We start from the raw sequence: 26503 nt of genomic DNA on the forward strand, positions 1-26503 counted from the left end.
GGGCCCAGGAGTTCAAGACCAGCCTGGGCAACATAGCAAAACCCTGTCTCTACAAAAAAAAAAAAAAAATTATCCAGGCGTGGTGGCGTGCCTATAGTCCCAGCTACTTGGGAAGCTGAGGAGGGAGGATCGCTTGCTTGAGCCTGGGAGGCAGAGGCTACAGTGAGCCAAGATAGCATCACTGCACTCCAGCCTGGGCAACACAGTGAGACTCTGTCGCTAATAAAAATAGAAAAAGAGACAAAGGGTCAGAGAGAGAAGCAAAAAGAAAAGGAGACAGACCCAGAAACACACTCACAACAGTGAAATAAAAAGGCAAGTGACAGGCATGCTTCTAAGCTATGAACAGCAAAGACTGGTAGGAAACACCCCCATGTCTAACAGTGGTTGTCTCTAGAGAGGGGGATTATGAGTGTTTTTATCTTTCCTATTTTACAAATTATATACAGTGAACATTGTTATTTTTACAGTCAGAGTAAAAAATAAACTTCTCTAACAAAAAAAAAGGAAGGAGGGCATCTCCTGGTGTTTAGATAATCCAGAAGGGCGGGAGCTCTGCCAGTGAGTGTGCAGGGGCCCAGTGACTCCAGAGGAGTGGGAGTCCCAGGATGGGGATGGGGTTCCTCCTGGATGTCCCTCAGCCTCCTGGGAGCCACAGTGGGGACTTACGGGTGAGGTCGGGCAGAAGCCAGGCATTGCAGTTGACCTGGTAGAGCAGAACGTCGCTGCTGAACTCGTCAGGGTCCGAGCGCCCCCCAAGAACCACCATGGTGTCCCCTAACAGGGCTGAGGCGTGGAAAAGCCGGGGGCGGGGCTGTTGGGGAGACGGGGGGTGGGGGGCAGGATAGCCTGTCAGAGCTGTCCTCTGCTCCCTCTTAGCCCTCCAGCCACCCCTGTACTTTCCTACCTGTCCCCCAACCAGCCCACCCAATCCTAACCCTCCTCAAAGCTCACCTCCTTCAGGTGAGGTGAGATTTCCTCCAGGAAACCTCCTGTACCAGCAAGAGCAGCCCACAGAGCCATCTCCTTCCTGAGTTCCCGGAACCCCCATGACCCAGGCTGCTCCCCAGGAACTTGGCCCAGACCCCTTGAGATGAGCCACGCACATTCCTCATACGATCTCGCTAGTGACAGTGGGGACGTTCTGGGGGTGAGGCTCCTCGAGTCTCTTGCTTCTAGCCCCCTGCCTCCAAGATGGGCTTGGAAACGTGTGGACTGAAACCGCCAGCCTCTCTAACCAGTGCAGACAGGGCTCCCTGCCCTCGCACACACATTCTCCTTGGCCTTGAAGGCAGAAAGAGCGGGGAGCCTCTGTCCTGCTTTGTTCGAGTGGAAAAACCCAGGACAGGGAAGGGGCCTGCCAGGGCCACACCAAGACTGAGGGCAGAACTGGGCAGAACTCATGCCTGTGACCTCCTGGCCTCAGGTTCTCTCCTCCAAATCAGGGATGGAAGCAGAGGAGATGTAGGGGTGTCAGCTCAGTTAGGGAACGTAGAAAGGAGGGGAAACAGGAATCTGGGATGGAGCCAGTCCCTGCGGCACTGGGAAGGAGGCCCCCTCCCTCCTGCCCCATACATCCTTGGGTCTGAGCCTCTTTTCCTGACCTTTGCGCCCTGAGAAGGGGCCAGCAGACTCCAGGTGCGGTCAGGACAGTGCAGGGAGTAGAGCTCGGAGGATGGGGCCGCCAGCTCCACATGGAATCGGAACCCCCCAAACACGTAGAGGGAGTCGGTGGCCTCGTGGTAGACAGCAGAGTGACCATAGAGACCTGGTGAGGGGCAGGGTGACAGGCTGGGGGAGGGGCTGACAACAGCACTGAAACCGCCGACCTCCCGGCCCCCCTGTTCAGTGACCACTCCCTTCCCCAGCCCTGAGACTGGAGGCCTGGGAACCCCTCTCCACCCATCCCTCTCAGTTGGGTTCGAATGGACAATCATTAGAGACTCTGGGAAAGAGAAGGGAACCCTCAACTGGCAGTAAGTTCTGCCAGGCTCTCGGGAGGGAGACACGGCGTCCAGAATGTCTAGAGGACAGTGATCAAAGAAAGGAGGCGAGATCGAGGAAGAACCCCTGAGGAGCAGGGAGCTCAGAGCCTGCGGGTGGGGGATGGCGGCCACATGTGGCCAGGAGTGGGCAGTTAATTGTGGAGTCTAGGAAGGACAGTCAGAGAACCTGAACATTCGAGAAGGTGCCCTGAGAATCTGCATGGGGGCAGGAAAGAGAGGGAGACAGGTGGCCACAGAGCACAGGAGTGGATGGAGAGCCCACAGGAAGCCCAGATGCCCGGGAGGTCCATGGAGGCTGTCCACTCCCGATCCCCAGCCCCACCTGTGGGGGGTGTCCCACTCTGGGCTCCTGACACCCAGGTGCCGGTTGCCAGCTGGTACTCGAGCAGCTGCTGGTTGAAGCCATTTTCTGGGGAGTAACCACCCACCAGGAGCAGAGACAGGCCTCGGCGGGCAGTAAGGGTGTGACCAGCAACAGCTGGCAGCTCCACGGTCTGGGGGGCCTGAGGGATGGAGGGGCAAGGTCACCGATGGGGCTAGAGGTCAGGGGTCACCTTGTGGGTAGAAGCGAGCCTCAGCCCCCCCACAGTCCTCCCTGAAGTACTAAGGAGGGAGTGACCCCCCCGGGGCCAGTCGGACCAGCCTGGGTCCTGGCAGGGGCACAGTGGGCCCCTTGGCATTTCCACCTGCTCAAGCCTGGTGTGGCTTTGGGAAGCCCTTGCTCCCCTGGCCTCTCTCTGCTGCTGAGTGAAGCTGTGTCCCAGCCCAGGACTGGCTCAGGACAACAGTGTGACCCAGGATGGCTGAGGAAATTCAAGTCTGGGGCTTCTGTTTCCTCTGGGGGTGGAGCTGGCAGGAGCTACCACAGCTGTCTCTGTCAGGGCCCAGCGTGAGGGCTGGGGAGTGGGCTGGAGAGAGATGTTCACCTTCTCCTGCCGCCATTGCAGGGTGGTGAGGTTGAGGACCCAGAAATCACGGGTGATGCCTCCAGCGGTAAGTCCCCCCAGCAGATACATGGCGCCACGGCCAGCGGGCACATATGCAGCTGCATGGAAGGAGCGGGGCGATGGGCCTGGGCCCCCGTCCTCGGCTCCCGCCAGCATCTGTGTCCACCGCCGCTCACTCACTGAGTACCTAGGGCCAGGGTGCAAAAAAGCAGCCTCATTACAGTCATCCCAGCATCCTTCAAGGTGACCCTGCCTGACAGATGTCCCCACATCCCCTGGGGTGACCTTCCTATGACAGTCCTCTCACCATTCCCTGGGGTAGCACCACCCAAATAAGTACCCTGGTCCCCAAGTGTCCCCGGGTGAGCCTCCTGTGACAAGTGTCCCAGCATCCTTTGGGCTGTCCTTTACCTTAGAGGCTTTTCTGCACTCCTCTGAGGTGACTCTTAGCATCCCGAGGTGACCTTCTCTTATTTGCAAATCCCACCTGCCCAGGGCAGTCCTCACCTGTACAGGTTTCCCAGCAGCCCCTGGGGCAGGCCCAGGCCCCCAAACATCCACAAGGTGGCATCGGGTCCATCCACCATGGTGTGGCCCAGGCGGTGCAGGAAGCGGCTGGCAGTGTCCTAGGGATGGGTGCGGACGTCGGGGATCAGGCTAGGATCAGGACAAAGTGCCAGGCCTGGGTGTAGGGGTGGTCCCAGGAGTGGAGGTGGGAGAACGACCTGGGGGCAACCATCCCTAGACAGCGGGTACCCACAACTCACGGCTGAGAGGCGGCTGTCCATGAGGGTCTCCCAGACCAGCTGCCCACCGTCCAGCTTGGTGGCACAGTCGGGGCCCCCGAAGCCCTCGGCACAGATGCACACGCCCAGGCTCTGGGGGACGACAAGGGACTCAGGGGAGCCCTGATCACCAGCCCTGTCCCACCAGGCTTGACCTCTCCCACCTGTACCTGGTTACAAGTTCCTGCCCCAGTGTGGGCATTGCAGTTCTCAGGACACAGAGCCATGCGGCAGTGTGGGCCAGCCCAGCCCTGAGGACATCGGCAGAGCCCGGCACCTGCAGCCCCGTCCTGGGGCACGCATTCCTGGGGGACGGGGCAGCTCCCGGGGCCCCCTGACCCACAGCGGGCGGAGCCCACCGAAGCATTGAAGCCCCAGGATGAGGAGCCATTGGCCTCCCAGTGCAGCACGAGCAGCCCTGTGGGGAGAGAGGCCAGAGGCTGGCAGCAAAGCCACGCTCCTGGCCCCTTCCACCCCCAGATGCTGAGAAAACCCAGTGTGACTGGGCAGGGAAGGAAGGCACCATATTATTCATAATCATCGCCAGGATGAACCATTCTGCACCCCCTCCCTCAGCCAACCCATCAAGATTGATCTTCAAGCCTAAATCTCTCACCGACCACTAGCTACCTCCTGAGCTGCTATCCAAGCCCAAGTCCTGTCTTACCTGGACACCGGCACCCATCCCCTACTGGTCCTCCTGGCTGCCTACACTCCCTACTCAGGGTGGCCCAGCGATCCTCAAAACGTGAATTGGGCCGTGTCATCAGCAAGCTCCAAACCTTCCACAACTCCTACTGCCCTTACATGAGACTGGATCTCTTTAGAAAAGATACTGATTTGGGGGTAGGTGGGACAGGAATTATTTGATATGTTAGTATACATAAAATATGCCTCAATAAAGTTATATATATATATATATATATATATATATATATATATATATATGCCAGGTGCGGTGGCTTATGCCTGTAATCCCAGCATTTTGGGAGGCCAAGGTGGGCGAATCACTTGAGGTCAGGAGTTCAAGACCAGACTGGCCAACATGGTGAAACCCCATCTCTACTAAAAATACAAAAATTAGCCAGGCATAGTGGCATGCGCCTGTAATCCCAGCTACTCGGGAGGCTGAGGCAGGAGAATCGCTGGAGCCCAGGAGGCAGAAGTTGCAGTGAGCTGAGATTGCGCTACTACATTCCTGCCTAGCTGGAAAGAGTGAGTGGTGTGGGGTCCTCACACCAGCCACATTCTATGTGCCCCAGAGACATGTCTCATTCAGCCCTTCTCTCTGCAGACGTAGCTCAGCTGGCGCAATCCTATTTTCCTCTCAACTAAGGACACTGAGGTCCAGAGATGGTGAGGGACTACATCACCCCATAAGCAGCGGCAGAGCTGGGTCCTGAGCCCACTTCAGGTGGTGAGTTCAGGGGCAAGGGATACATAGCCCAGGACTAAGAGGTCCCACTTCCCCTAGCCCCCGTACCAGACAGGGCCTGAACGGTGAGGGGCCTGTCCCGTTGCTGGCCGCAGAAGGCAGCTATGAGGCTGCGGTCCGACTGGACAACACCAGTGTCCAGGAAGCGTGGGAATCCATCAAAGGCCAGGACGTAGCTCAGCTAGAGGGGTGCAGAATCGAGGATTAGGAGACAATGAGGATGAGAATGACCCCTGGGGTCTGGGAGGAGGAGGGGTTCAAGGGGGGAGGGCAATCTGAGACTGGAAATGGGCTGTTTGAACATCCAGGGAAGACTGTCAAACTATGGCATAGAGGCCACCACTCCCCTTCCTGTGTCCAAAGTAGACACGGCTCATCTATCAGGCACTCTTGCATTGAGCCCCTTTCTCAACATGCAGCTCCTGGCAGTCAGTACCAATCAGTCAGAGTTGGTGCACAAGGTGTAACAATTTGCCATTCCTGGTCTGGGAATGGGGAGATTGAGGATCTGGAGAATTGGAGATGGGAGCTGAGGAAATAGGAAGCTATCTGGGAAATGGGAGGGTCTGTCTGTGGGCCTAGGAACAAAGTACTGGGGATCTGAGGAGGAGTTTGGGTTTTGAAGGATTAAAAAAACAACAAAAAAAAACCAGCAATACTGGGGTCAGGGGTCTGGGGATGCAGGCTGGGTCAGCGGACATGGTTCTGGCTCATGGGCCTGAACCCTCGTTTCCTCAGTGCTCACCGTGCAGGGGGTGCTGCTGTCGGGGGAGAAGGTGAGGGTGAGTGGGGGACAGAGGGTCCCGGGAGCACAGGGCTGTAGCTCCTCAGTGGCCGAGACAACCCACACACAGTAGGACAGGCCAGGCCCGGCTCTTGCAGCCCCACCACCTGGAGGCAGCAGCCCCCCGAACCGGCGTGAGCCCAGTGCCACTGAGGACACATTGGTGAGGAGGGCGCGACCCCCACACTCTCGGAAGCAGGAACCACCAGCCCTGGGGAGATGGAGAAGAGCCAGTGTCAGACCAGTCCTGCCCCTCCCCACTGTGTCCCCAAGCACACCCTACCCAGCCCTGGCTGGCCCACTGGCTCACCGGGGATCCCCATAATAGCCTGGGGAGCAGAGCTGGCAGTGGGCACCCTCGGTGTGGTCCTGGCAGAAGCAGAGCCCACTGAGGTTGTCGCAGTGGCCACGGCGTGGGTCTCCGTGCCCGTTGCACTGGCAGGGCCGGCAGCCCCTAGAGCCTGTGGCATTGCCGAAGCTGCCGGGCCGGCATCGTTCGCAGTGCTCCCCCCATGTCCAGTCTGTGGAGGCCCCAGCAGGTGGGACAGAGTCAAGTCAAGGGTGGAAACAGGCCCAGGCCTATTGGCTCAGCTAAACCCTGACCCCACCCGGCTGCTTCAAAGGTGAGAAACCAAGACCCAGATCAGGGGAAACAGCAAGTCCCAAGAGGGGGAACTGAAGCCCAGCCAGAGCGATGGGTGGCACTGAAACCTGTTTGAGTCAGGAACAGGAAAGGGGCAGGGGACCTAGAGCGGCATGAGAGGACACTGAGGCCCCCTCCAAGAAGAACAAACTGGAGCCCCAAGAAGGGAGGAGGCTCCCTGGGTCCAGGCTGGGCCCAGGACGAGGGCTGCTTACCCTGGCACTCATCGCAGAAGCCAGGGCCCCGCTTGCGGCAGTGGCTGTGGAAGCTGCAGCCACAGTCCCGGGAGCAGCGGGGGGCTGGCGGACCCGGGGCGGGTGTGGGCGGGGGCAGGTCTGATGTCCAGCCCAGGTCACACACGCAGGTAAAGTCCGGGGGGCCGCTGCACACGCCATGGCCGCAGTCCTCTAAGCACCTGAGGGGCCGTGTTGGGGGTGAAGAAAGCGCCAGGCAGGCCCAGAACCCCTAAAGCACCCCATCACCTCCACCCACCATGACACCATCAAAGCCACTGGCTGTTTCCATGGTTTTGGGCTACGTGGGTGACCCTGTCTCCAAGGTAACTCCATGCATCACCACGCCTGTCTCTATAGCAACCACACAGCACCACTGTGAAAACCTCTTTCAACTAGGTCCTCCTCCACCTCCATGGCAACGCTGAAGACTATGGCCCACAGCCTATGGGTGCCCCATTTCCATGGTAACCAGGGTTACCCTGTCACTCTAACAAGGACCTAGTGTGCAAGGTAAAAACCGCTGGCTAACTGGGGATGCTGGTTCCACAGGAGGGGACCCAGTGCCATGATGGCTTCCTCCCTCCACCTCCATGTGCCCCAGCCTGGGGCAACATCTCCATAGCAACCCCCGCCTCACTCACGTGCGGTTGCAGTGTGAGATGCCATCACCCTGGTAGCCCCGCTGGCAGTGACACTCGTAGCTGAGGGGCGTGTTCAGGCAGGTCGCCCGCAGGTGGCACCGGGCCAGGCCCAGGCGACACTCATCCACGTCAGGACAGCGGGCGTATGCCCAGCGGGCAGGGAGGGCCACGGGAAGCCCCAGGCCCTCCCCCACCCACAGGGAGCAGTTACCCCCACCAAGGGGCCCGGAGAAGTCCCCCTGTAGGCACCTGCAGGGTGGGAGAGTGAAGAAGCGGGGGACAACATAGAAACAGGAGCCATACATAGAAACAATGACAGGGAGAGACAGAGAAACCAGGAGAAGTTGCAGACAAAAACAATTTTGGAAGACAGAAGAGAGACATAGACAGAGATGCAGTGAAAGGGAGAGCGGAGAGACAGAAACAGACAAGGAGAAAGAAAATGAATCGCAGAGACCCGGAAAAGGAGGAAAAATGGAGAAAAACGAGCAGGAGGGTAAAATAAACAACAGAAAAACAGTACGGAAAAGGAAGGTGGCCATGGGATGGGGTCAGGGCAAGAGGGCAGAGAAGCAAAGAGGCCATTAGAATGACCAGTCATGGAGGAAGGACACAGCCGGGCACCCTGCCCGCCCGCCTGCCCGGGCTCACCGTCCCAGTGTGGGGTTGTCCTCATTGCCACACCAGCCACACTCGTGGCTCTGCAGACACTCATGGCAGGTCAGGAAGCCATCGCAGCTCCGGCACCGTGGCTCCGAGTGCACACTGCAGGATGGCAGGGGTGGGGGTCAGAGCCCCAGCCCCTTGCCGGTGGGGATCTTCCTCTGTTAGCCCTGCCCCAGGGACCATACCTGTCGTCCCAGCCTCGACAGCCCCCGTGTGGGTACCGGGCCAAGTAGGCGGCAAACAGGAAGCAGGTGTGGGTGGACTGGCACCAGGCGCACTGGCTAGAGTTGGCCAGACAGTCCTCACAGGTCAGTCGCCTGGGGCGGGGAGCAGGGGGCCAGGTCACTCCACAGCCAGCCCACATCCTGGGCACATCCACCCACCCACTCCCTGGACCCAGCCGGACTCACTGGCTGCAGAGTGGGGGACAATCCTCTGGACTCTTCAGGGCACCCCGACCCCGGCCCCGCCGGCTGCATGCCGCGTCTCCTTTGCGGTTGGTACTCTGATGCCACTCACAGAAGGGGTCCTGGGGGTCAGTTGGGCAGAGGAGTCAGAACCCCACTCAGCCCTTTCCTTTGGGCTCCCAGTGCCTATCCCACCCCCTGCCCCACCCTGCAGACTGTCCCTGTAAGGCCATCTCCCTCCCCAGCTGCCTGCGTCTCTGGACCCCTCCCTTCGGCCACAGACACCCATGGGTTGGCCTGCCCAGCACCCACTGTCTCCTTTGGGCAATAGTACCCCTTCTGTGTGGTCTGAGTGGGGTTTATTCAATCCTCAGGATCCAGAGGTGGGCAAGGGGCCACATTCCCTCCCCTCAACTCCAGTCATTGGCCCAGGAGCCTGTACGAGGCCCAACCAGAGCCACAGAAGTGCAATTCTGGGACTTCTGTTGAGCTCCTGGATGGTGGTGGGGTGGGGTAGAGAAAGAGGAAGCCTCACTCTGTTTGAGACAGAGCAGGGACTGAGAGCCTGGAGCCTTAACAGCTCCCTTGCCACTCACAAGGAAACAAACCCTCCCAGGGAACAAGAGGAAGCAGGGTGTCGAGGGCTGCCTGACACCACTTGGAGCTGGCAGGCCTGAAGGCCTACTCCTGGGCTCCAGTGCCTATGCTGAGAAACTCCCCGCTAGTGGAAAAGGATGGAGTTGCATTCTCTAACCCCTGCATCAGGGAGGGTCCTGACTTCCAGATGCCTCTCTCTCCAGCTCCATCTCACCCTCCCCACCAGGCTCTGCAGATCAAGGACCAAAGCCCTTGCTGTTTCCCCCACGCCCCCCAGCAGGGGTTCCCTTGACTGCCCATTGCCTGCTCTGGCTCCATCCACCTTGTGACCTCCCCTGGTGGCCCCACAGGCACCTGGGTGCAGGCGTGGCAGTCCCGATGCTCCTCACAGAGTGGGCAGAGGGTAGGCACCAGCACCAGCAGGGACCCACCAGCCCCGTCATCCCCACAATGGGCTCCGCCCTGGCGCAGGTGGCAGGTGGCACTGGTCAGGCACCAGCCACAGCCCTGGTCTGCCAAGCAGCCCAGGCAGGAAGAATAGGAGGTGCAGGCCGACGAGCGGTAGGGCTCCAGGAAGAAGAAGGAGATCTCCTGGGGAAGGGGTCACAGGAAGGCAGCAGTCAAGGTCTGGGGCAGGGGTCAGAGTCTGGCGCTAACTGAAAGTAAGGGTTTGCAGCCCAGGTTGAGAACTCAGGCATATAGGAAGTCAGGATTTAGGAAATCAGTAAACAGGTCCAAGGTCTGGAGGAATCTGGAGATTACTATAGGTCAAAGTATGGAGGGCAGAGGTCAGGGTCAGCAGGGTCAAGGGTGAGGAGTCAGAACACAGGGTTCAAAATATGGGATCAGGTCAGGGTCTATGGGCAGAGGTCAGGGGCCACAGGGTTCAAGAGGAGGTCCAGAGTTCAGAGGCCAAGAGTTAAGGAGTCCGAGGCCAGAATCTAGGGATTTCAGAGTTTGTGGCCTGGGGTTCAGAAAGCCCAGGTGATCTGAGGCTGGGGCCTGCGGCTAGGGTTGGAGGTAGGTCCTGGGTACTCACGCTGCCTCCTGGCACACCAGTCCGATCCCACAGCAGAGTTAGCTCACTGTGCCCAGGGCCTGCCGAGCCGTTGAGCTGGCCCCGGATCTCTACTGCATACTTGTGGTCCCGCCCAGGCAGGGGGAAGAGGCGAGCAGACCCAGGGCGCTGCAGCCGCCGCGTCTCCTTCTCCTGATAAGCCACCCAGCGCCCCACTTCCTCCTGGGGTAGGTGTGAGTGATAGGCAGGGGCCTCAGAACCCTTCTCATTCCTTCCTCAGACCCCTGATACCTCCAAATCCACCCTGTACCCCACCCCCTCCTAAGAAGAGGGCCTCAGAGCTCCTTAGATCCTGAGAACCTCTGAGGTAAGAACCCCAGGGACCCTCCTCCTCCTCAGGGGCTTTTTTTTTTTTTTTTTTTTTCGAGACAGGGTCTCATTCCATCACCCAGGCTGGAGTGCAGTGATGCGATCATGGCTCACTGCAGCCTCAACTTCCCAGGTTCAAGTGATCCTCCCACCTCAGCCTCCCAAATAGCTGGGACTACAGGTGCATGCTACCATGGCCAGCTAATTTTTGTATTTTTTGGAGAGATGATGTCTCGCCACGTTTCCCAGGCTAGTCCCAAACTTCTGGGTTCAGGCAATCCACCTGCCCCTACCTCCCAAAGGGCTGGGATTACTGGAATTACCTCCACGCCCGGCCTTCAGGGACCTTTCAAGTCTGACTCAGACCTTCCTCACCTGCTTCAAAGTTTCCCTCAAATTCTGCTCACAATTGGAAACCTCAGCACCCTCCCTCCTCTACTAAAGATCCATTTCCAGCCGGGCGCAGTGGCTCACGCCTGTAATCCCAGCACTTTGGGAGGCTGAGGCGGGCGAATCATCTGAGGTCAGGAGTTCCAAACCAGTCTGGCCAACATGATGAAACCCCATCTCTACTTAAAATGCAAAAAAATTAGCCAGGAGTGCTGATGCACATCTGTAATCCCAGCTACTTGGGAGGCTGAGGCAGGAGAATTGCTTGAACCTGGGAGGTGAAGGTAGCAGTGAGCCGAGATCACACCATTGTACTCCAGCCTGGACAACAGAGTGAGACTCTGTCTCACACACACACAAAAAATCCATCTCCTGCCTCTAATTTCTCCCCAGTCCTTCCCCAGAACCTTCAAATCACCACAGATGCCCTAAACCACACCCCTAGCTCCCATATTTACCATAAACACCCCCCTGAATGTCCCAGGCGGCCTCACCATGTTCTCTGTGTCAGGGCCACGGGCCATCCGGGCCAGGACGTGTAGGCGCTGGGCCCGTGCCCACACGGCCACATCCTCAGCCCCTGGCCCACCTGGCCCTCCAGGCAGCATTGGGTAGATGAAGCCACGGTACACCAGGGACACATCTGTCTCTGCGCTGGGTGTCAGGGTGATGGTCGTGCTGCGGACAATTGAGACCTGTGCCACCAGGGATGGGTGTATGTGTGAGTCCCTTTCTGGACTCACAGGCCACATCAGAGCCAGAAAAGACTGGTCAACCCAACCTTCTTCCCCGTTTTACCAAATGAGAGACTGAGGCGAGGAACAGGGGTTAGGTGGCTTGTCAAAGGTCACTCTGGGAAAAGAGGCAAGACCTAAATTCAGACAATAGACGACAGGGTCCCAGAGCCCACCTTCACTCCTGGCCTCTTGCCATTTCCATCTCACATTAAAACTCCAGGACTGGACACTTCAGTGTCTTCTTATCCAATTCCTCACCTTTCCAGCTAAGCACTTCAAAGCCCAGATCTAATATTCAAAGTGGCAGACAAAATGCAAGACTTATTTTCCTGGTGTGTGATTTTGTAATAGCAGAAGAGTGGAACAGTCCAAGTGTTCACCAGTGGAAGGCTATTTAAATAAACTACAAACGTAAATGGAATATTATTATACAACTTAAAAAAAAAAAAAAAAGAAGAATGAAGGCCGGGCACGGCCAGCACTTTGGGAGGCCGAGGCAGGCAGATCAGTTGAGGTCAGGAGTTCAAGACCAGCCTGACCAACATGGTGAAACCCCATCTCTACTAAATACAAAAAATTAGCAGGGAGTGGTAGCATGCACCTGTAATCCCAGCTACTTGGGAGCCTGAGGCAGGAGAATCGCTCAAGCCCGGGAAGCGGAGGTTGCAGTGAGCCGAGATTGCGCCATTGCACTCCAGCCTGGGCAACAAGAGCAAAACTCCGTCTCAAAACATACAAAAAAAATACAAAAACCAGCCAGGCATGGTGGTGCATGCTTGTAATCCCAGCTTCTTGGGAGGCTGAGGTGGGAAGACCACTTAAGCCCAGGAGGCAGGGTTGCAGTGAGCTGAAATTGCTTGCCACTGCACTCCGGCCTGGGCAATAGAGAGAGACTCCATCTCAAAAAAAAAAAAAAAAAAAAAAAAGAATGAGAGTGTTTCTTAAGTTCTGTTATGGGAAGCTTGCCAGGAAGAAAAAAAGGAAGCAGTCGTATAGTGTTCATAGTATATTACTTTTGTGCGAAAGAAAAATGATATGATGTCATGCTTACTTGCATCTGAATAGGTAAATTCTGGAATAAGATCAAAGAAACCCAAATGGATCTTCCAGGGAGGTATAGTGGCCTTAAGTTGCAGCCATGCTGGAGCTAGATAATTTTGGACCACTTAAGGGGTGGGGAGTGGGGTAAATGAGAGAGACTGTCCATTTAATGACTTTTTCTCTTTTTTTTTTTTTCTTTTTTTTTTTTTGAGACACAGTCTCTCTCTGTCACCCAGGCTGGAGTGCAGTGGCACGATCTCAGCTGACCGCAAGCTCCACCTCCTGGGTTCATGCCATTCTCCTGCCTCAGACTCCCGAGTAGCTGGGACTACAGGTGCTCACCACCACACCCAACTAATTTTTTTGTATTTTTATTAGAGACAGGGCTTCACTGTGTTAGCCAGGATGGTCTCGCTCTCCTGACCTTGTAATCTGCCTGCCTTGGCCTCACAAAGTGCTGGGATTACCGGCGTGAGCCACCGTGCCTGGCCTTTTATTTATTTATTTATTTTTAATTAAAATGGAGTCTCACTCTGTTGCCCAGGCTGCAATGCAGTGGCATGATCTTGGGTCACTGTAACCTCTGCCTCCCAGGCTCAAGAGATTCTCCTCCCTCAGCCTCCCAGGTAGTTGGGACTACAGGCACGCATCACCATGCACAGCTAATTTTTGTATTTTTAGTAGAGATGGGATTTCGCAATGTTGGCCAGGCTGGTCTCGAACTCCTGACCTCAAGTGATCCCCCCACATTAGCCTCCCAAAGTGCTGGGATCACAGGCACCCAACATCACACCCAGCTAATTTTTGTATTTTTAGTGGAGACAGGGTTTCGCCATGTTGGCCAGGCTGGTCTCAAACTCCTGACCTCAAGAGATCTGCCCACCTCAGCCTCCCAAAGTGCTGGAATTACAGGCGTGAGCCACCGTGCCCAGCCCCAATGACTTTTGATATCACTGTGATTTTGAACCATGTGAATATATGAGCTATTTTCAAAATCAATAAAGAGGCCGGGCATGGTGGCTCACGCCTGTAATCCCAGCACTTTGGGAGGCTGAGGTGGCGGATCATGAGGTCAGGAGATCAAGACCATGCTGGCTAACACGGTGAAACCCCATCTCTACTAAAAATACAAAAAATTAGCCGGGTGTGGTGGCAAGTGCCTGTAGTTCCAGCTACTCAGCAGGCTGAGGCAGGAGAATCACTTGAACTCGGGTGCTGGAGGTTGCAGTGAGCTGAGATCGTGCCACTGCACTCCAGCCTGGGCAACAGAGAGAGACTCTGTCTCAACAACAACAACAAAAAATCAATAAAGAGGTACTGTGGAAAACAGTTTGGACATTCCTTAATAAGATGAATATGGAATTACCATATAACCCAGCAATTCTGCTCCTAGGTATACAGCCACAAGAATCGAAAACAGATGTTCAAACAAAAACGTGTACACAAGTGCTCATAGCAGCATTATTCACAATACCCAAAAGATGGAAACAGCCCAAATGTCCATCAGCTGACGAATGGATAAACAAAATGTGGTACATCTATACAATGGAATATTACTCAATCATAAAAAGGAACAGAGGTCCTTTCTGAATGAAGTTATAAAATGAATGAGCCTTGAAAACATCATGCTGAGTGAAAGAGGCCAGACACAAAAGGCCACATAGTACAGGCCTCCACGTACATGAAATATCCAGAACTGGCAAATCCAGAGATGGAAAACAGATTAGTGGCTGCCAGGGACCAGGGGAGAGAGTAGAATAGAGAGTGACTACTTAGTGAGTCCAGGGTTGTCCTCTGGGGTGATTAAAATGTTCTCTAACAAGATAGTGGTGATGGTTGCACAATATTGTAAATGTGCTAAATGTCACTGATGAAAAATTTTATGTGTATTTTACCACAATGCAAAAATTCTTTTTAAAATCTATAAGGAGGCCAGGTGCAGTGGCTCACACCTGTAATCTCAGCGTTTTGGGAGGCCAAGGCAGGCGGATCATTTAAGGTCAAGAGCTCAAGACCAGCCTGACCAACATGGTGAAACTTCGTCTTCTACTAAAATAAAAAAATTAGCCGGGCGCAGTGGCGGGCGTCTGTAATCTCGGCTACTCAGGAGGCTGAGGCAGGAGAATCACTTGAACCCAGGAGGCAGAGGTTGCAGTGAGCTGAGACTGCGCCACTGCACTTGAGCCTGGGTGACAGAGCAAGACTCCCTCTCAAAAAAATAAAAATAAATAAAAAATGAAGTCCATAAGGAAAATAAGACCCTTGAATGTAAAGACTTTTGGAGTAAACATAAGAGTGATAAAGATGCATTTGAGAAAAAACAAACCCTAGGATCAGGATCATCAACACCCCACCCACGGCCATGCCTCCTACCCACCTTGTCGGGCTGGGAGGTATTGGGCGGCTGCTGGAAGGTGAGCAGGTGCAGGCCAGGCAGGAAGCTCTGGGTGACGCAGGCCTCCAGGGACGTGACAAAGACAGGCGCAGGCCCCCACCAGCCCACAGTGCCTGAGATCTGCTCCCCTCGGCAGAGGGCCTGCTCTGAGAGGACAGGGGGTAGGGGCTGGTGGGTCAGTGTGGAGTGCTCTGGCCCCCTCCCCCCAGCCCACTGCTGCGGACGCTCACCAGGCCGAGGGAGGCAGCTCTCATTGTGCACGCACCAGCCCAGGGTGCCGGGTCCCCGCGGAGGGGCTGTGGGGCTGCTGAAGGCCAGGCAGGCCTGGCAGTCACCCAGGAGGCGGCCCAGGCCCAGGCAGCTGGCGGCTGGACACTGCGAGGAGGAGAGGGGAAAGGGCTCACTGTCGACTAGAGCTCAAGAGATCTGGGAAGGAAGGGCTGTGGATACAGGGTCCTGCAATGGAAGGGCCAAAAAACTGAAGAACGGGGAGTTGACTTGGAATGTGGGAGATCCAGAGGACGGGGGATGCGGGGATGGGGTCAAGGGCTCAAAAGGGTCGGGCTGGGTGGGATAGGCAAAGGTTCAGGGCTCCGCAGTCAGGAATCAGGAAGGAGGATCTTCGGCATGAAAACAAGTCTCTCAGTTGAGGGAAAGTTCTTGTCCACCTGGTTAGGCAGAGGGAGACACTGAGAGCAGGTCTCTGTGCTAGGGAACAAAGGGTCTAGGGCTGTCACTCACAGCCCCCAAGGGGGTCCCAGGAGGGGGTGCAGCTTGGCAGGCTCCTTGGCACCAACTGCATTCTGGGTCCCGGGAGCAGACGCTGTGGTCTGTGTACATGGAGCAGTAGTCCAAGTGGTACTGCAGGGAGGCAAGGGGATGGAGGAGGAGGCCTCTCAGACCTGGGCCGGCCTCCCAAGTCCCCACTCACTTTAGCTATCCCAGAGGACCCTGAATGCTCAGCATGCCCATCCATTCCTCCCCCAGGCCCAGGGACTTCTAGCTCCTCTTTCCTCTGCCCCAGGGACCTCCTTCCCTTCTCTCATGGCCCTAGGGATCCCCACTCCTCCCAGGGATCTCCTCCTGCCTTTCTCCTCACCTGTGGAAACCCTGCTACCTCCTCCCCCAGCCACCCTTTCCCTGTCACCCCAGTGCTCACGTCAGGGGCAGGTGCCTGGAACACAAAGGGGGGCACCTTGTACGCCATCAAGTCCCCACGGGGCCGGCCGCTGTACCCCCCAGCCACCAAGAGGACGCTGCCACCAAGCACCGCAGCTACATGTGAGTACCGACCACTGGGAGGCGCTGCTCGGCCTAGGGGAATAGAGACCCCAATGACATTATTAGACCCCCAGCCCCTCCACCACCTCCATGGCTCCTGATTCTCCTGGGCCACAGCCCAACCTTCTATTCCGGTGGCTGCTTCAACCTCACCTGCCCAAGGACACTCTCCCAGCCCACCTGGCCCTGAACAAGCTGAGCTCCCTCACCCCTACCCAAATCATCTTTCTGATCTTTAGGGTCAGAAAGACTTGGGTTCAAATCCTGGGTCTACCACTTGCTTGGGTTCAAATCGTGGATCAACTACTGACTAGCTGTGTGACCCTGGACAGGAGACTGAACTTCTCTGAGTCTTGGTTTCCTCCTCTATAAAAAGAACCATCATCTCATCCTCAGGGAGCTGGGAGGACTGAAGAATCTGCTGAGCCCCCAGCAGGCTGCCTCTGTCTCCCATTTTTGTCTGTCTAGCACCAGCCTCTCTTCTGGTGATAGCGCCTGATTTTCCTCTGGAAAACCAACCTTTCCCTCTCCCAGTCCATGAGACTTAGGTGGAGTTGTCCCTGGTTCTGGCAGAGGTGAGGCCTTAGCCCAGGCCCATCAGTCTCAGTGACTGGCTCAGGGAGGGGTACAGGGCCTGATTCTCAATTCTTGGGGCAAAGACACTCTCTTCTTTCTGGGCATTTTATGGCAGAAGATAATCCACGAGCTGCCTGTGACCGTCTACACAAGGCAAGAGACTGAAGTGAACCCAGCTGAAAAATTGAGTGAGAAATGGCTGATGCCGTTGTGTGAGCACCTAGATCCAGCCCAGCCTGAAGACAGCCCCTATAGTTTTCACTCAAGTGAGCCAGGAAATTCTCCTTTTCTTTTTGAGACAGAGTCTCACTCTGTCGCCCAGGCTGGAGTACAGTGGTGCGATCTCAGCTCACTGCAAGCTCCGCCTCCCGGGTTCACGCCATTCTCCTGCCTCAGCCTCCCGAGTAGCTGGGACTACAGGCACCCGCCACCACGCCCAGCTAATTTTTTGTGTTTTTAGTAAAGACAGCGTTTTACTGTGTTAGCCAGGATGGTCTCGATCTCCTGACCTTGTGATCCGCCTGCCTCGGCCTCCCAAAGTGCTGGGATTACAGGCGTGAGCCACCGTGCCCAGACAGAAATTCTCCTTTTCGCTTAAGCCAGCTGGGTTGGGTTTCTGTCAGTTACAGCCAAGAATCCTGACTGACAGGTAAGTGGTCAGTGAATGGTGACTTCCCTACCCTCTTACCGACCTGCATGCGCTGTAAACCTGTGGGACTTGGCCCAGGGAATCACAACTGCGAAGCAGGAAGAGGCCTCCAGAAACATCACACTCCTGACTCCTGCCCAGTGAAGGGGACCAAGGGATAGGCAGACGAGACCTAGAATGAGGGCCTCAGACACCAGGCCTGAACTTTATTCCTGATGGTCACACAGGGTTCCTCTGGGGCCTTTCCTCCTTCCCATCCCTTAAGTGCTAAGGTTCCTTCCTTACGCCTATCCTCTCCTCTCTCTCCTTTTCAGGGAGGAGGAGTGAACAGATGGGACTCCAGGAAGCCCACACGTCCCCGAAGTGATACGCCCAACTTGTGGGTATAAGCATCTTCTGAAGAGAGGGCCTGTGGCTTTCATCCGATTTCAAAGCAGTGTCTGATCTAATGAAAGTGAAAGGTTTCTCCATATCTCCTCCCTGGTGACCCCTCTGGCCCTGAGACAGGACCCTCACTGCTATAAGAAAGAAAATATGGCTGGGCGTGGTAGCTCACATCTGTAATCCCAGCACTTTGGGAGGCCAGGTCTCACGAGGCTCGCTTGAGGCCAGGAGTTCAACACTAGCCTGGACAACACAGCAAGACCCTATCTCTAAAAAAAATTTTTTTTTAATTTAATTAGCCAGGCGTGGTGCTGTGTGCCTATGGTCACAGCTATTTGGGAGGCTGAGATGGAAGGATGACTTGAGCCTAGGAGCTCAAGACCAGCCTGAGCAACATAGTGAGGCCTCATCTCTACAAAAAAAAAAAAAATCTGTTTGTTTGGTTTTTTTTTTTTTGAGATGGAGTCTCCCTCTGTTACCCAGGCTGGCTGGAGTGCAGTGGCGCAATCTTGGCTCACTGCAACCTCCGCCTCCTGGGTTCAAGCAATTCTCCTGCCTCAGCCTCCTGAGTAGCTGTGACCACAGGCATCCACCATCACGCCAGCTAATTTGTGTATTTTTAGTAGAGCCAGGGTTTCACCATATTGACCAAGCTGGTCTCAAACTCCTGACCTCATGATTTGCCTGCCTTGGCCTCCTAAAGTGCTGGCATTACAGGAATGAGCCACAGCGCCTGGACAAAAATTTTGTTTTTAATTAGCTGGGAAGGGTAGCATGGGCCTGTGGTCCCAACTACTTGGGAGGCAGAGGTGGGAGGATTGCTTGTGCCCGGGAGGTCAAGGCTGCAGTGAGCTATGACTGCACCACTGCACTCCAGCTTGGGCAACAGAACAAGACTCTGCCTCTAAAATAGTAACAATAGGCCAGGCATGGTGGCTCATGCCTGTAATCCCAGAACTTTGGGAGGCCCAGGCAGGCAGATTACTTAAGGTCAGGAGTTCAAGACCAGCCTGGCAAACATGACAAAACTTCAACTCTACCAAAAACACAAAAATTAGCCAGGAGTGGTGGTGCACATCTATAATCCCAGCTACTCAGGAGGCCGAGGCAGGAGAATAGCTTGAACACGGGAGGTGGAGGTTGCAGTGAGCGGAGACCGTGCTACCGCACTCCAGCCTGGGCAACAGAGCAAGACTCCATCTCAAGTAAAATAAAATAAAATAGTAACAACAATAATAATAATGCCTGGCCGGGCACGGTGGCTCACGCTTGTAATCCTAGCACTTTGGGAGGCCCAGGCGGGCAGATCACAAAGTCAACACAGTGAAACCCCATCTCTACTAAAAAAATACAAAAATTAGGCCAGGCGCAGTGGCTCACACCTGTAATCCCAGCACTTTGGGAGGCCGAGGCAGATGGATCACTTGAGGCCAGGAGTTCGAGAACCACCTGGTCAACATGGCAAACCCCATCTCTACTAAAAATACAAAAATTAGCCGAGTGTGGTGGCACACGCATCTAGTCCCAGCTACTCAGAAGGCTGAAGCATGAGAATTGCTTGAACCTCGGAGGCAGAGGTTGGAGTGAGCCGATCACGCCACTGCACTTCAGTCTGGGCAATAGAACGAGACTCTGTCTCAAAAACAAATAATAAAAATTTTAAAAAAGGAAGAAAATGTGTGGAGCACTTCACTGGGCATCATTCTTGAAGGATCATCTCAATTTACTCTTACAGCTGTCCAATGGCATAAGTGTTATAATTTTCATTTCACAGATGAGCAAACTGAGACACAGAGATTAAGTAATGGTTTTTGTTTTTGTTTTTGTTTTTTTGAGGACGGAATCTCACTCTGTTGCCCAGGCGGGAGTGCAGTGGTGCGATCTCGGCTCACTGCAACCTCCGCCTCCCAGGTTCAAGCAATTCTCCTGCCTCAGTCTCCCGACTAGCAGGCGCATGCCACCACGACCGGCTAATTTTTTGTATTTTTAGTAGAGACAGGGTTTCACTATGTTAACCAGGATGGTCTCAAACTCCTGACCTCATGATCCGCCCACCATGGCATCCTAAAGTGCTGGGATTACAGGTGTGAGCCACTGCGCCCGGCCTTAAGTGATAGTTTTATACAGATTGTTGTTTGGGCATAGCCATGCTGGCTCTGTCACTTATCTACTGTGATCTTGAAAAAGTTGCTGCTAAAGATACTATCAACAGAGTAAAAAAACAATGTACAGAATGTGAGAAAATATTTGCAAACTATGCATCCAACAAAGGTCTAATATCCAGAACCTATAAGGAGCTTAAATAAACTAACAAGCAAAAAACAACCCCATTAAAAAGTAGACAAAGGACATGAACAGACATTTTTCAAAAGAAGACATACACGTGGCCAATAAGCATATGAAAAAATGTTCAATATCACTAATCATGAGAGAAATGCAAATCAAAACCACAATGAGACACCATCTCACACCAGTCAGAATGGCTATTATCAAAAAGTCAAAAAATAACACATGCGAGTGAGGTTGCAGATGGGAATGTAAATTAGTTCAGGCATTGTGGAAAGCAGTTTGAAGATTTCTCAAATAACTTAAAACAGAATTACCATTTGACCCAGCAATCTCATTATCAGGTATATACCCTAAGGAATATAAATTGTTCTAACATGTGTATGTTCATCGCAGCACTATTCACAATAGCAAAGACATGGAATCAACCTAAATGTCCATCAATGATAGACTGGATAAAGAAAATGGAGGCCAGGCGCATTGGCTTATGCCTGTAATCCCAGAAATTTGGGAGGCCGAGGCAGGTGGATCACCTGAGGTCAGGAGTTTGAGACCAGCCTGGCCAACATGGTGAAACCCTGTCTCTACTAAAAATACAAAACTTAGCCGGGTGTGGTGGTAGGCACCTGTAATCCTATCTACTCAGGAGGCTGAGGCAGGAAAATCGCTTGAACCTGGGAGGTGGAGGTTGCAGTGAGCTGAGATCGCACCATTGCACTCCAGCCTGGGTGACAAGAGCGAAACTTCATCTCAAAAAAAAATATAGAAAGAAAAAAAAAAAAGAAAATGTGGTACGTATACATCAAAGAATACTACGTGGCTATAAAAAAGAATGAGATCATGTTCTTTGCATCAGCATGGATGGAGCTGGAGGCCCTTATCCTCAGCAGACTAATACAGGAACAGAAAACCAAATACTGCATGTTCTCACAAGTGCGAGCCAAACATCAAGTGCACGTGGACACAAAGAAGGGAACAACAGACACTTGAGGGGCCTACCTGAGGGTTGGAGGAGGGAGAGGATCAAAAAACTACCTACTGGGGCTGGGCGCGGTGGCTCATGCCTGTAATCACAGCACTTTGGGAGGCCGAGGCAGGCGGATCACCTGAGGTCAGGAGTTCGAGACCAGCCTAGCCAACATGGTGAAACCTCGTCTCTACTAAAAATACAAAAAAATTAGCCGGGTGTGGTGGCATGTGCCTATACTCCCAGCTACTTAGGAGTCTGAGGCGGGAGGTGGAGATTGCAGTGAGCCAAGACTGCGCCACTGCATTCCAGCCTGGGCAACAGAGTAAGACTCCATCTCGAAAAAAAAAAAACCTGTTGGGTACTAGGCTTAATACCTGGGTGATGAAATAATCAGTACACCAAATCCCCATGACACACAATTTACCTATATAATAAACCTGTACTTGTACCTAAATTGAAAGTTAAAAAGGCCAAGCACGGTGGCTCACACATGTAATCCCAGTACTTTGGGAGGCTGAGGTGGGCAGATCACTTGAGGTCAGGAGTTTGAGACCAGCCTGGCCAACATGATGAAACACTGTCTCTACTAAAAGTACAAAAAAATTAGCCAGGCATGGAGATGCATGCTTATAATCCCAGCTACTCAGGAGACTGACAGAGGAAAATCGCTTGAACCTGGGAGGTGGAGGTCGCAGTGAGCTGAGATCACGCTACTGCACTCTAGCCCGGGCGAAGGAGCGAGACTCCCTCTCAAAAAAAAAGAAAAGCAAGTTAAAAAGAAGGAAAAGTTGCTGCCTCTTAGGCATTTCCCTGGGGCAGCTGGAAACTGGCAAAACCTGGATTGGAACCCACATTGGATACTGCGGTAAGGGCCTCCCATCTCCGTGGTGACGATGCCCTAGTCCCATCTCCCTCCCAGGCTTGCCTCCTGAGGCTGGCACCAACTGGCCTGGATGTCAGGCTCACCCTTACGGACTGAGGTGGCTTGAGCCCAGAATCACTATGGAGGGAGGTGGGACCCTCAGGAGCCCCTAGGGAAGAACAGGGACCACTCACCCTCAGGGGTTCCTGGGGGGGCAAGCTCAGCTCCTGACACCCACTGATGGCAGCCAAGGTGGTAGAAGAAGATGCCATCTTCGTAGCACTTTTCCTCCTGGTAATGGGTGTGCACATTGCCCCCTGGGAAAGGAGGAAGGGGCATAGCTGGCAAGCCTAGGGGAGGTGGGGGGACTCCCCTGCAGGGAGCCTCAGCTCAGGGTTGGCTCAGGCCCTCAGCAGGCAGGCAGGCAGGATTGGGGAGCCTCCTCACCATAGACCACCATGTAATTGCCCAGAACACTGGCTGTGTGGAAGGCTCGCTCCCTTGGGCCCTGAAGCCCATCCCGCCCCTTCAGCGTTGTCCACACACGCCGATCCACGTGGAAAAGCTCAGTGGAGTTCACTCGCACAGAGAACCTACCGAAGGAGAAGTAGGTCAGGGGCTCAGGGCAGGAAGCGTCTCTCTCCCTCCTCCAGGCTCTTAGGAGCCGTGTGATCACCCAGGGATGAGACTGGCCATGACTGACTCTATGTCCCCTCCAAACTAGAAGCTCCCTGTGGGCAGGACCTTGAGTCATCTCTGGGTTACCCGCATAAACTAGCAAGGGCTGGACACCAAGCAGGGCTCTGTTGAATGGATACATGGGTGGGAGTGCGTGAGAGGCAATTCACCAAGAGACTGAATAAAACACCAGAGAATGTGTGAGTGGGTGAATGAATGAATGAGTGAATGAAGGAGTAAGTAAATACATGAAGGAAGGAGTGACTGAGAGACCATAGGAGTCTGACAGTGGGCAAAGACCTCTAAAGACTAAAGGCCTATGGTGTTGAGCTGGGCCTGGCCTGTGGGGCATGGGTTATGGGACAGGTCACTTACCGGGCAGTGGAGGGCCGGTGTCCACCATGGACCAGCAGGGCACGGGAGGGGGCATGGAACACCATGGAGTGGCCGGTGGCAGCAGGGGGCCGTCCGCCTGCCGGAATCACCTGCTCCCAATAGCCCCCGCTGGTGCTGTCAAGGCGGAAACGGAAGAGGCCAGAGGAGAAGAGGTCGTGCTGGGTGCGGCCTCCAGACACATATAGCCAGACATCATCCACCAAGGCAGCTGCGTGACCTGCCAGGCCTGGGGGCCCCGAGGAGCTGGAGGCAGGTGGTGCCAGGAGCTCCCAGTGGCCCCTGCCCAGTGGACTGAAGGCCCACACGTCGTTGGTGAGCGAGCCGTCAGCCAGCTCACCACCCATCAGCACCAGGGAGCCGGCCCAGGCCACGGCCACATGGGAGTGACGGGCAGCCTGTGAGGAAGAGACAAGAGACAGAGGTAGAGACACAGCAAGAGAGCCAGGGCCAGGCTTAGACAGACAGATGCAGAGCCAGAGAAACATGGAGAGAAGGCGAGATAAAGACAGAGACAAAGAGAAAGGCAGAGACGGGCAGAGAGAGAAAAGAAGAGACAGATTCGTAGAAACAGAGAAATACAATAAGAGAGGGAAGAGGCAAGGAGACAGAGTTAAAGGGACAAATGGCAGAGAGAAACAGACCCAGAGAGATGGAGACACAGAAACGGAGAACACGGAAGCCCAAAAGTCAGACAGACAAAAACAGAGACAGACTGAGTGACAGGAGACACATGGAAAAATAAGATGCACAAAGGCAGATAAAGGAAGAGGGAGAAGAAAAAAGAAAACCAGAGAGAAAAGGCAGAAACAGGGAGAAGTTGGTTCCTATATCAAGCTGCGGGAAATGGGGGAGCACTGGGTGATAGGGGATCATTCTGGGGGTCCCCGGCTGGGTCTGATTGAGTGGAAAGGCTCCTTCAGGGCAGAGAAGGGGTCCATACCGGGGCAGGACTCAGGTCCCAGGACTCCCAGGTGTTGGCGGAGAAGTTGTATAGGACGAGGTCACCCAGGGCATTGTTGAGGTCCTGGCCTGTGGAGGGGTGGACAGTCTCATGCCCTGGCCATAGGCTGCCGGGCCTCCAGACCCCAGATACTCGCCCCATCTGCTCACCTCCGAAAACTGCCAGCAGCCCCGGCGGGGACAGGAAGGCGCCAGCTGCCCCGATACGGGCAGAGAAGGCAGGGTCCCCGGCACTCACGTTGTGCCACCAGCCAGCCCCCTGGTTCTCCCACAGGTGCAGGTCACAGGCACGTCCCAAGAAGCCAGGCTCACAGCGGCATGGTCCCAGGGGCTGCGGGGAAGGAGACATAAAGGCAGAGATAAGAGAGGGAGAGACAAGGACAGAGAGACAAAGGAGACACAAAGAGAAAAAGAGGCAGAATGAGACAGACAGGGCACAAAGGGAGAGAGAAAAAGACAGACAGGAAGGGAGAGGATGGAAAAGGAAAGAGAGAGAGAAAGGGAGACAGAGAGAGACAGGAAGAGGGGAAAGGCAAACTGTCAGACAGAAACAAGAGACAAAGAGACACAACCAGAAGGAAGCAGACAGATGGAAAAAAGAAGACCAACGGAAAAAGGAAAAGACACACAGAGAAAAAGAAGAAAAGACAGAAAGACGGCAGGCTGGGAGAAGACAGACAGGGCGACCGACGTTCAGCCTGGACTGAAAGAGCTCAGATCTGGGGAGGTCAAGTCGGGGAGGGCTCAAAGCGCAATCCAGATTGAAAGCTGGATGTGCACAGCTTCGGCATAAGGTCAGTGGTGCGAGGCTGGAAGTCATGGCAGGGGGTCCAAGGCCACACAGAGTGGCTGGATGGGAGGACAGAGTTGGGCCTGGCTGGAGGAAGAAGGGTGGTGTTCACAGGTGAGAGTGGGGTATAGATGAGAGTGGGATATGCTCAGCAGGGGAGGGCCTGCAGGAGAAGGTGGGGTGGGGTTGGAGTAACAGGTGGGGGGCAAGCTCTGGAAGGAGAAGGAAGTGGGTGTCATGGAGGAGGGTGGGGTGGTGGGGGGAGTTTCATGCAGGAGCAAGGTCAGACCTAGGAGATGGGCATGGAGGGTGTGCTCACGGATCAGGGCCCCAGGGGAAACAGGGCTGGGGACCGGCTCACCGAGGCGCAGGTGCCGTGGCTGCCACAGTAGGCTGAGCACTCCTGCAGGCCACAGTCAGGACCCCCCCAGCCTGGCTCGCAGGCACACACACCCGGTGGCTGGCACTGCCCGTGGCTCCGGCAGCCACCCGGGCACAGGGAGAAGCGGAATGAGGCATTAAAGCCCAGCAGGTTGTAGTTGGCATCACTGAAGAGGTGCAGCAGCATCTGCGGGCACAAGGTGTGCTGGGTAAGGTGGGCAGGGCCTGGGGATTGTCCTGGGAGGGTGGCCCACTCCTGCCCCCTTCCACCCTGGGGGACCGAGAGCCTCATCTCCTTCCTTTGCCTCTCCCCACCTTCCCTTGTCCCTGTGCTCTGCTCTTGGATGCCCTCTTACTGACTCTCTGTCCCTCCTTTCTTCTTCCGTCTCCCTCGGTGTATCTACCCACAGCCCCATCCCCACTAACCTTGCCTGAGGAAGCTTCGATGGGCGGAGGTCGGGTGCTCCCGCTCAGACTGGCAAGCAGCGGCCCTCGCGGGGAGTCACCGTCATACACGAACAGGTAGTCATACGTGCACTCTGTGTCCAGGAAAAGGAAGTCCAGCAGGATCCGGTGCTTGGGGCTTGGGGCTGGAAGGTGAGCACAGAGGGACCAAGCTCTAAAGCGGACCTTCTCCCCACACCTCCCTGCAGCCTCCCACAGTTGTACACTAAACCCTGCTCCAGGTGATGCTGGGGGCTCAAGGATGAGTCAGACCTGGGCCCTGCCTTGGAGGGGCTCCCGGTCTCATAACCTAGGGCGGTCAAGGGCTGTGATAGCCAGAGGGACAGGAGCCCAGAGAAAAGAATCATAATATTCCAGATCTCTAGAAAGGTCACCTGAGATCAGAATGAACACTCCTACCATGCAGATGGGAAAATAAAGTACAGAGAAAACCCCATCCCAGTGGCCACACACAGCAGAATCCACAGTGTTCCTGATGCCTCTCTCTTCCTGTCCATGCCTGAGCTTCAGACATGTCCAGGCTGGAGGGTCAAGGTCATAATCCCAGTGAGAAGAGCACCTCTGTGACAGTCCCCTGGCCCATGCTGAATAGAGCTGCAAGAGAAGAGTCCAGCTTCTTCCCCCAGAACAGAGGCCTAACCTTGGAGCGGCATAGTTCCCCTCTGTCCCCATCCAGAGTCTCACCTCTGCTTATTGTGATGGCTACAAGCACAAACTCTGGAACCAAA

At 54.9% G+C, this 26503-nt stretch overlaps 2 protein-coding genes across 3 annotated transcripts in view; both read right to left on the reverse strand.

Annotated features, from left to right (window-relative positions):
• The window catches only part of LOC116480610 (carcinoembryonic antigen-related cell adhesion molecule 1-like), a 1172951-nt gene that overhangs the window by 609880 nt on the left and 536568 nt on the right, over window positions 1-26503 (reverse strand).
• The window catches only part of MEGF8 (multiple EGF like domains 8), a 51734-nt gene that overhangs the window by 17816 nt on the left and 7415 nt on the right, over window positions 1-26503 (reverse strand). For both annotated transcript variants that reach the window (XM_032172735.2, XM_032172736.2), the window contains exons 2-30: window positions 25737-25900; window positions 25291-25497; window positions 24290-24470; window positions 24120-24208; window positions 23159-23574; window positions 22553-22698; window positions 22300-22422; window positions 16257-16411; window positions 15839-15958; window positions 15328-15472; window positions 15080-15243; window positions 11419-11619; window positions 10187-10387; window positions 9502-9738; window positions 8554-8672; window positions 8329-8460; window positions 8129-8242; window positions 7478-7726; window positions 6816-7015; window positions 6268-6478; window positions 5919-6168; window positions 5222-5354; window positions 3909-4156; window positions 3721-3831; window positions 3461-3579; window positions 2933-3140; window positions 2329-2509; window positions 1605-1768; window positions 670-814 (exon numbers count right to left, since the gene is read on the reverse strand). In XM_032172735.2, coding sequence (XP_032028626.1) covers window positions 670-814; window positions 1605-1768; window positions 2329-2509; window positions 2933-3140; window positions 3461-3579; window positions 3721-3831; window positions 3909-4156; window positions 5222-5354; window positions 5919-6168; window positions 6268-6478; window positions 6816-7015; window positions 7478-7726; window positions 8129-8242; window positions 8329-8460; window positions 8554-8672; window positions 9502-9738; window positions 10187-10387; window positions 11419-11619; window positions 15080-15243; window positions 15328-15472; window positions 15839-15958; window positions 16257-16411; window positions 22300-22422; window positions 22553-22698; window positions 23159-23574; window positions 24120-24208; window positions 24290-24470; window positions 25291-25497; window positions 25737-25900 — 5133 coding nt within the window. The remainder of the gene's footprint in view (window positions 1-669; window positions 815-1604; window positions 1769-2328; window positions 2510-2932; window positions 3141-3460; window positions 3580-3720; window positions 3832-3908; window positions 4157-5221; window positions 5355-5918; window positions 6169-6267; window positions 6479-6815; window positions 7016-7477; window positions 7727-8128; window positions 8243-8328; window positions 8461-8553; window positions 8673-9501; window positions 9739-10186; window positions 10388-11418; window positions 11620-15079; window positions 15244-15327; window positions 15473-15838; window positions 15959-16256; window positions 16412-22299; window positions 22423-22552; window positions 22699-23158; window positions 23575-24119; window positions 24209-24289; window positions 24471-25290; window positions 25498-25736; window positions 25901-26503) is intronic.

Source organism: Hylobates moloch, unplaced genomic scaffold, assembly GCF_009828535.3.
Source record: "Hylobates moloch isolate HMO894 unplaced genomic scaffold, HMol_V3 SCAFFOLD_13, whole genome shotgun sequence".
In the NCBI taxonomy this organism is placed as follows: Eukaryota; Metazoa; Chordata; class Mammalia; order Primates; family Hylobatidae; genus Hylobates; species Hylobates moloch.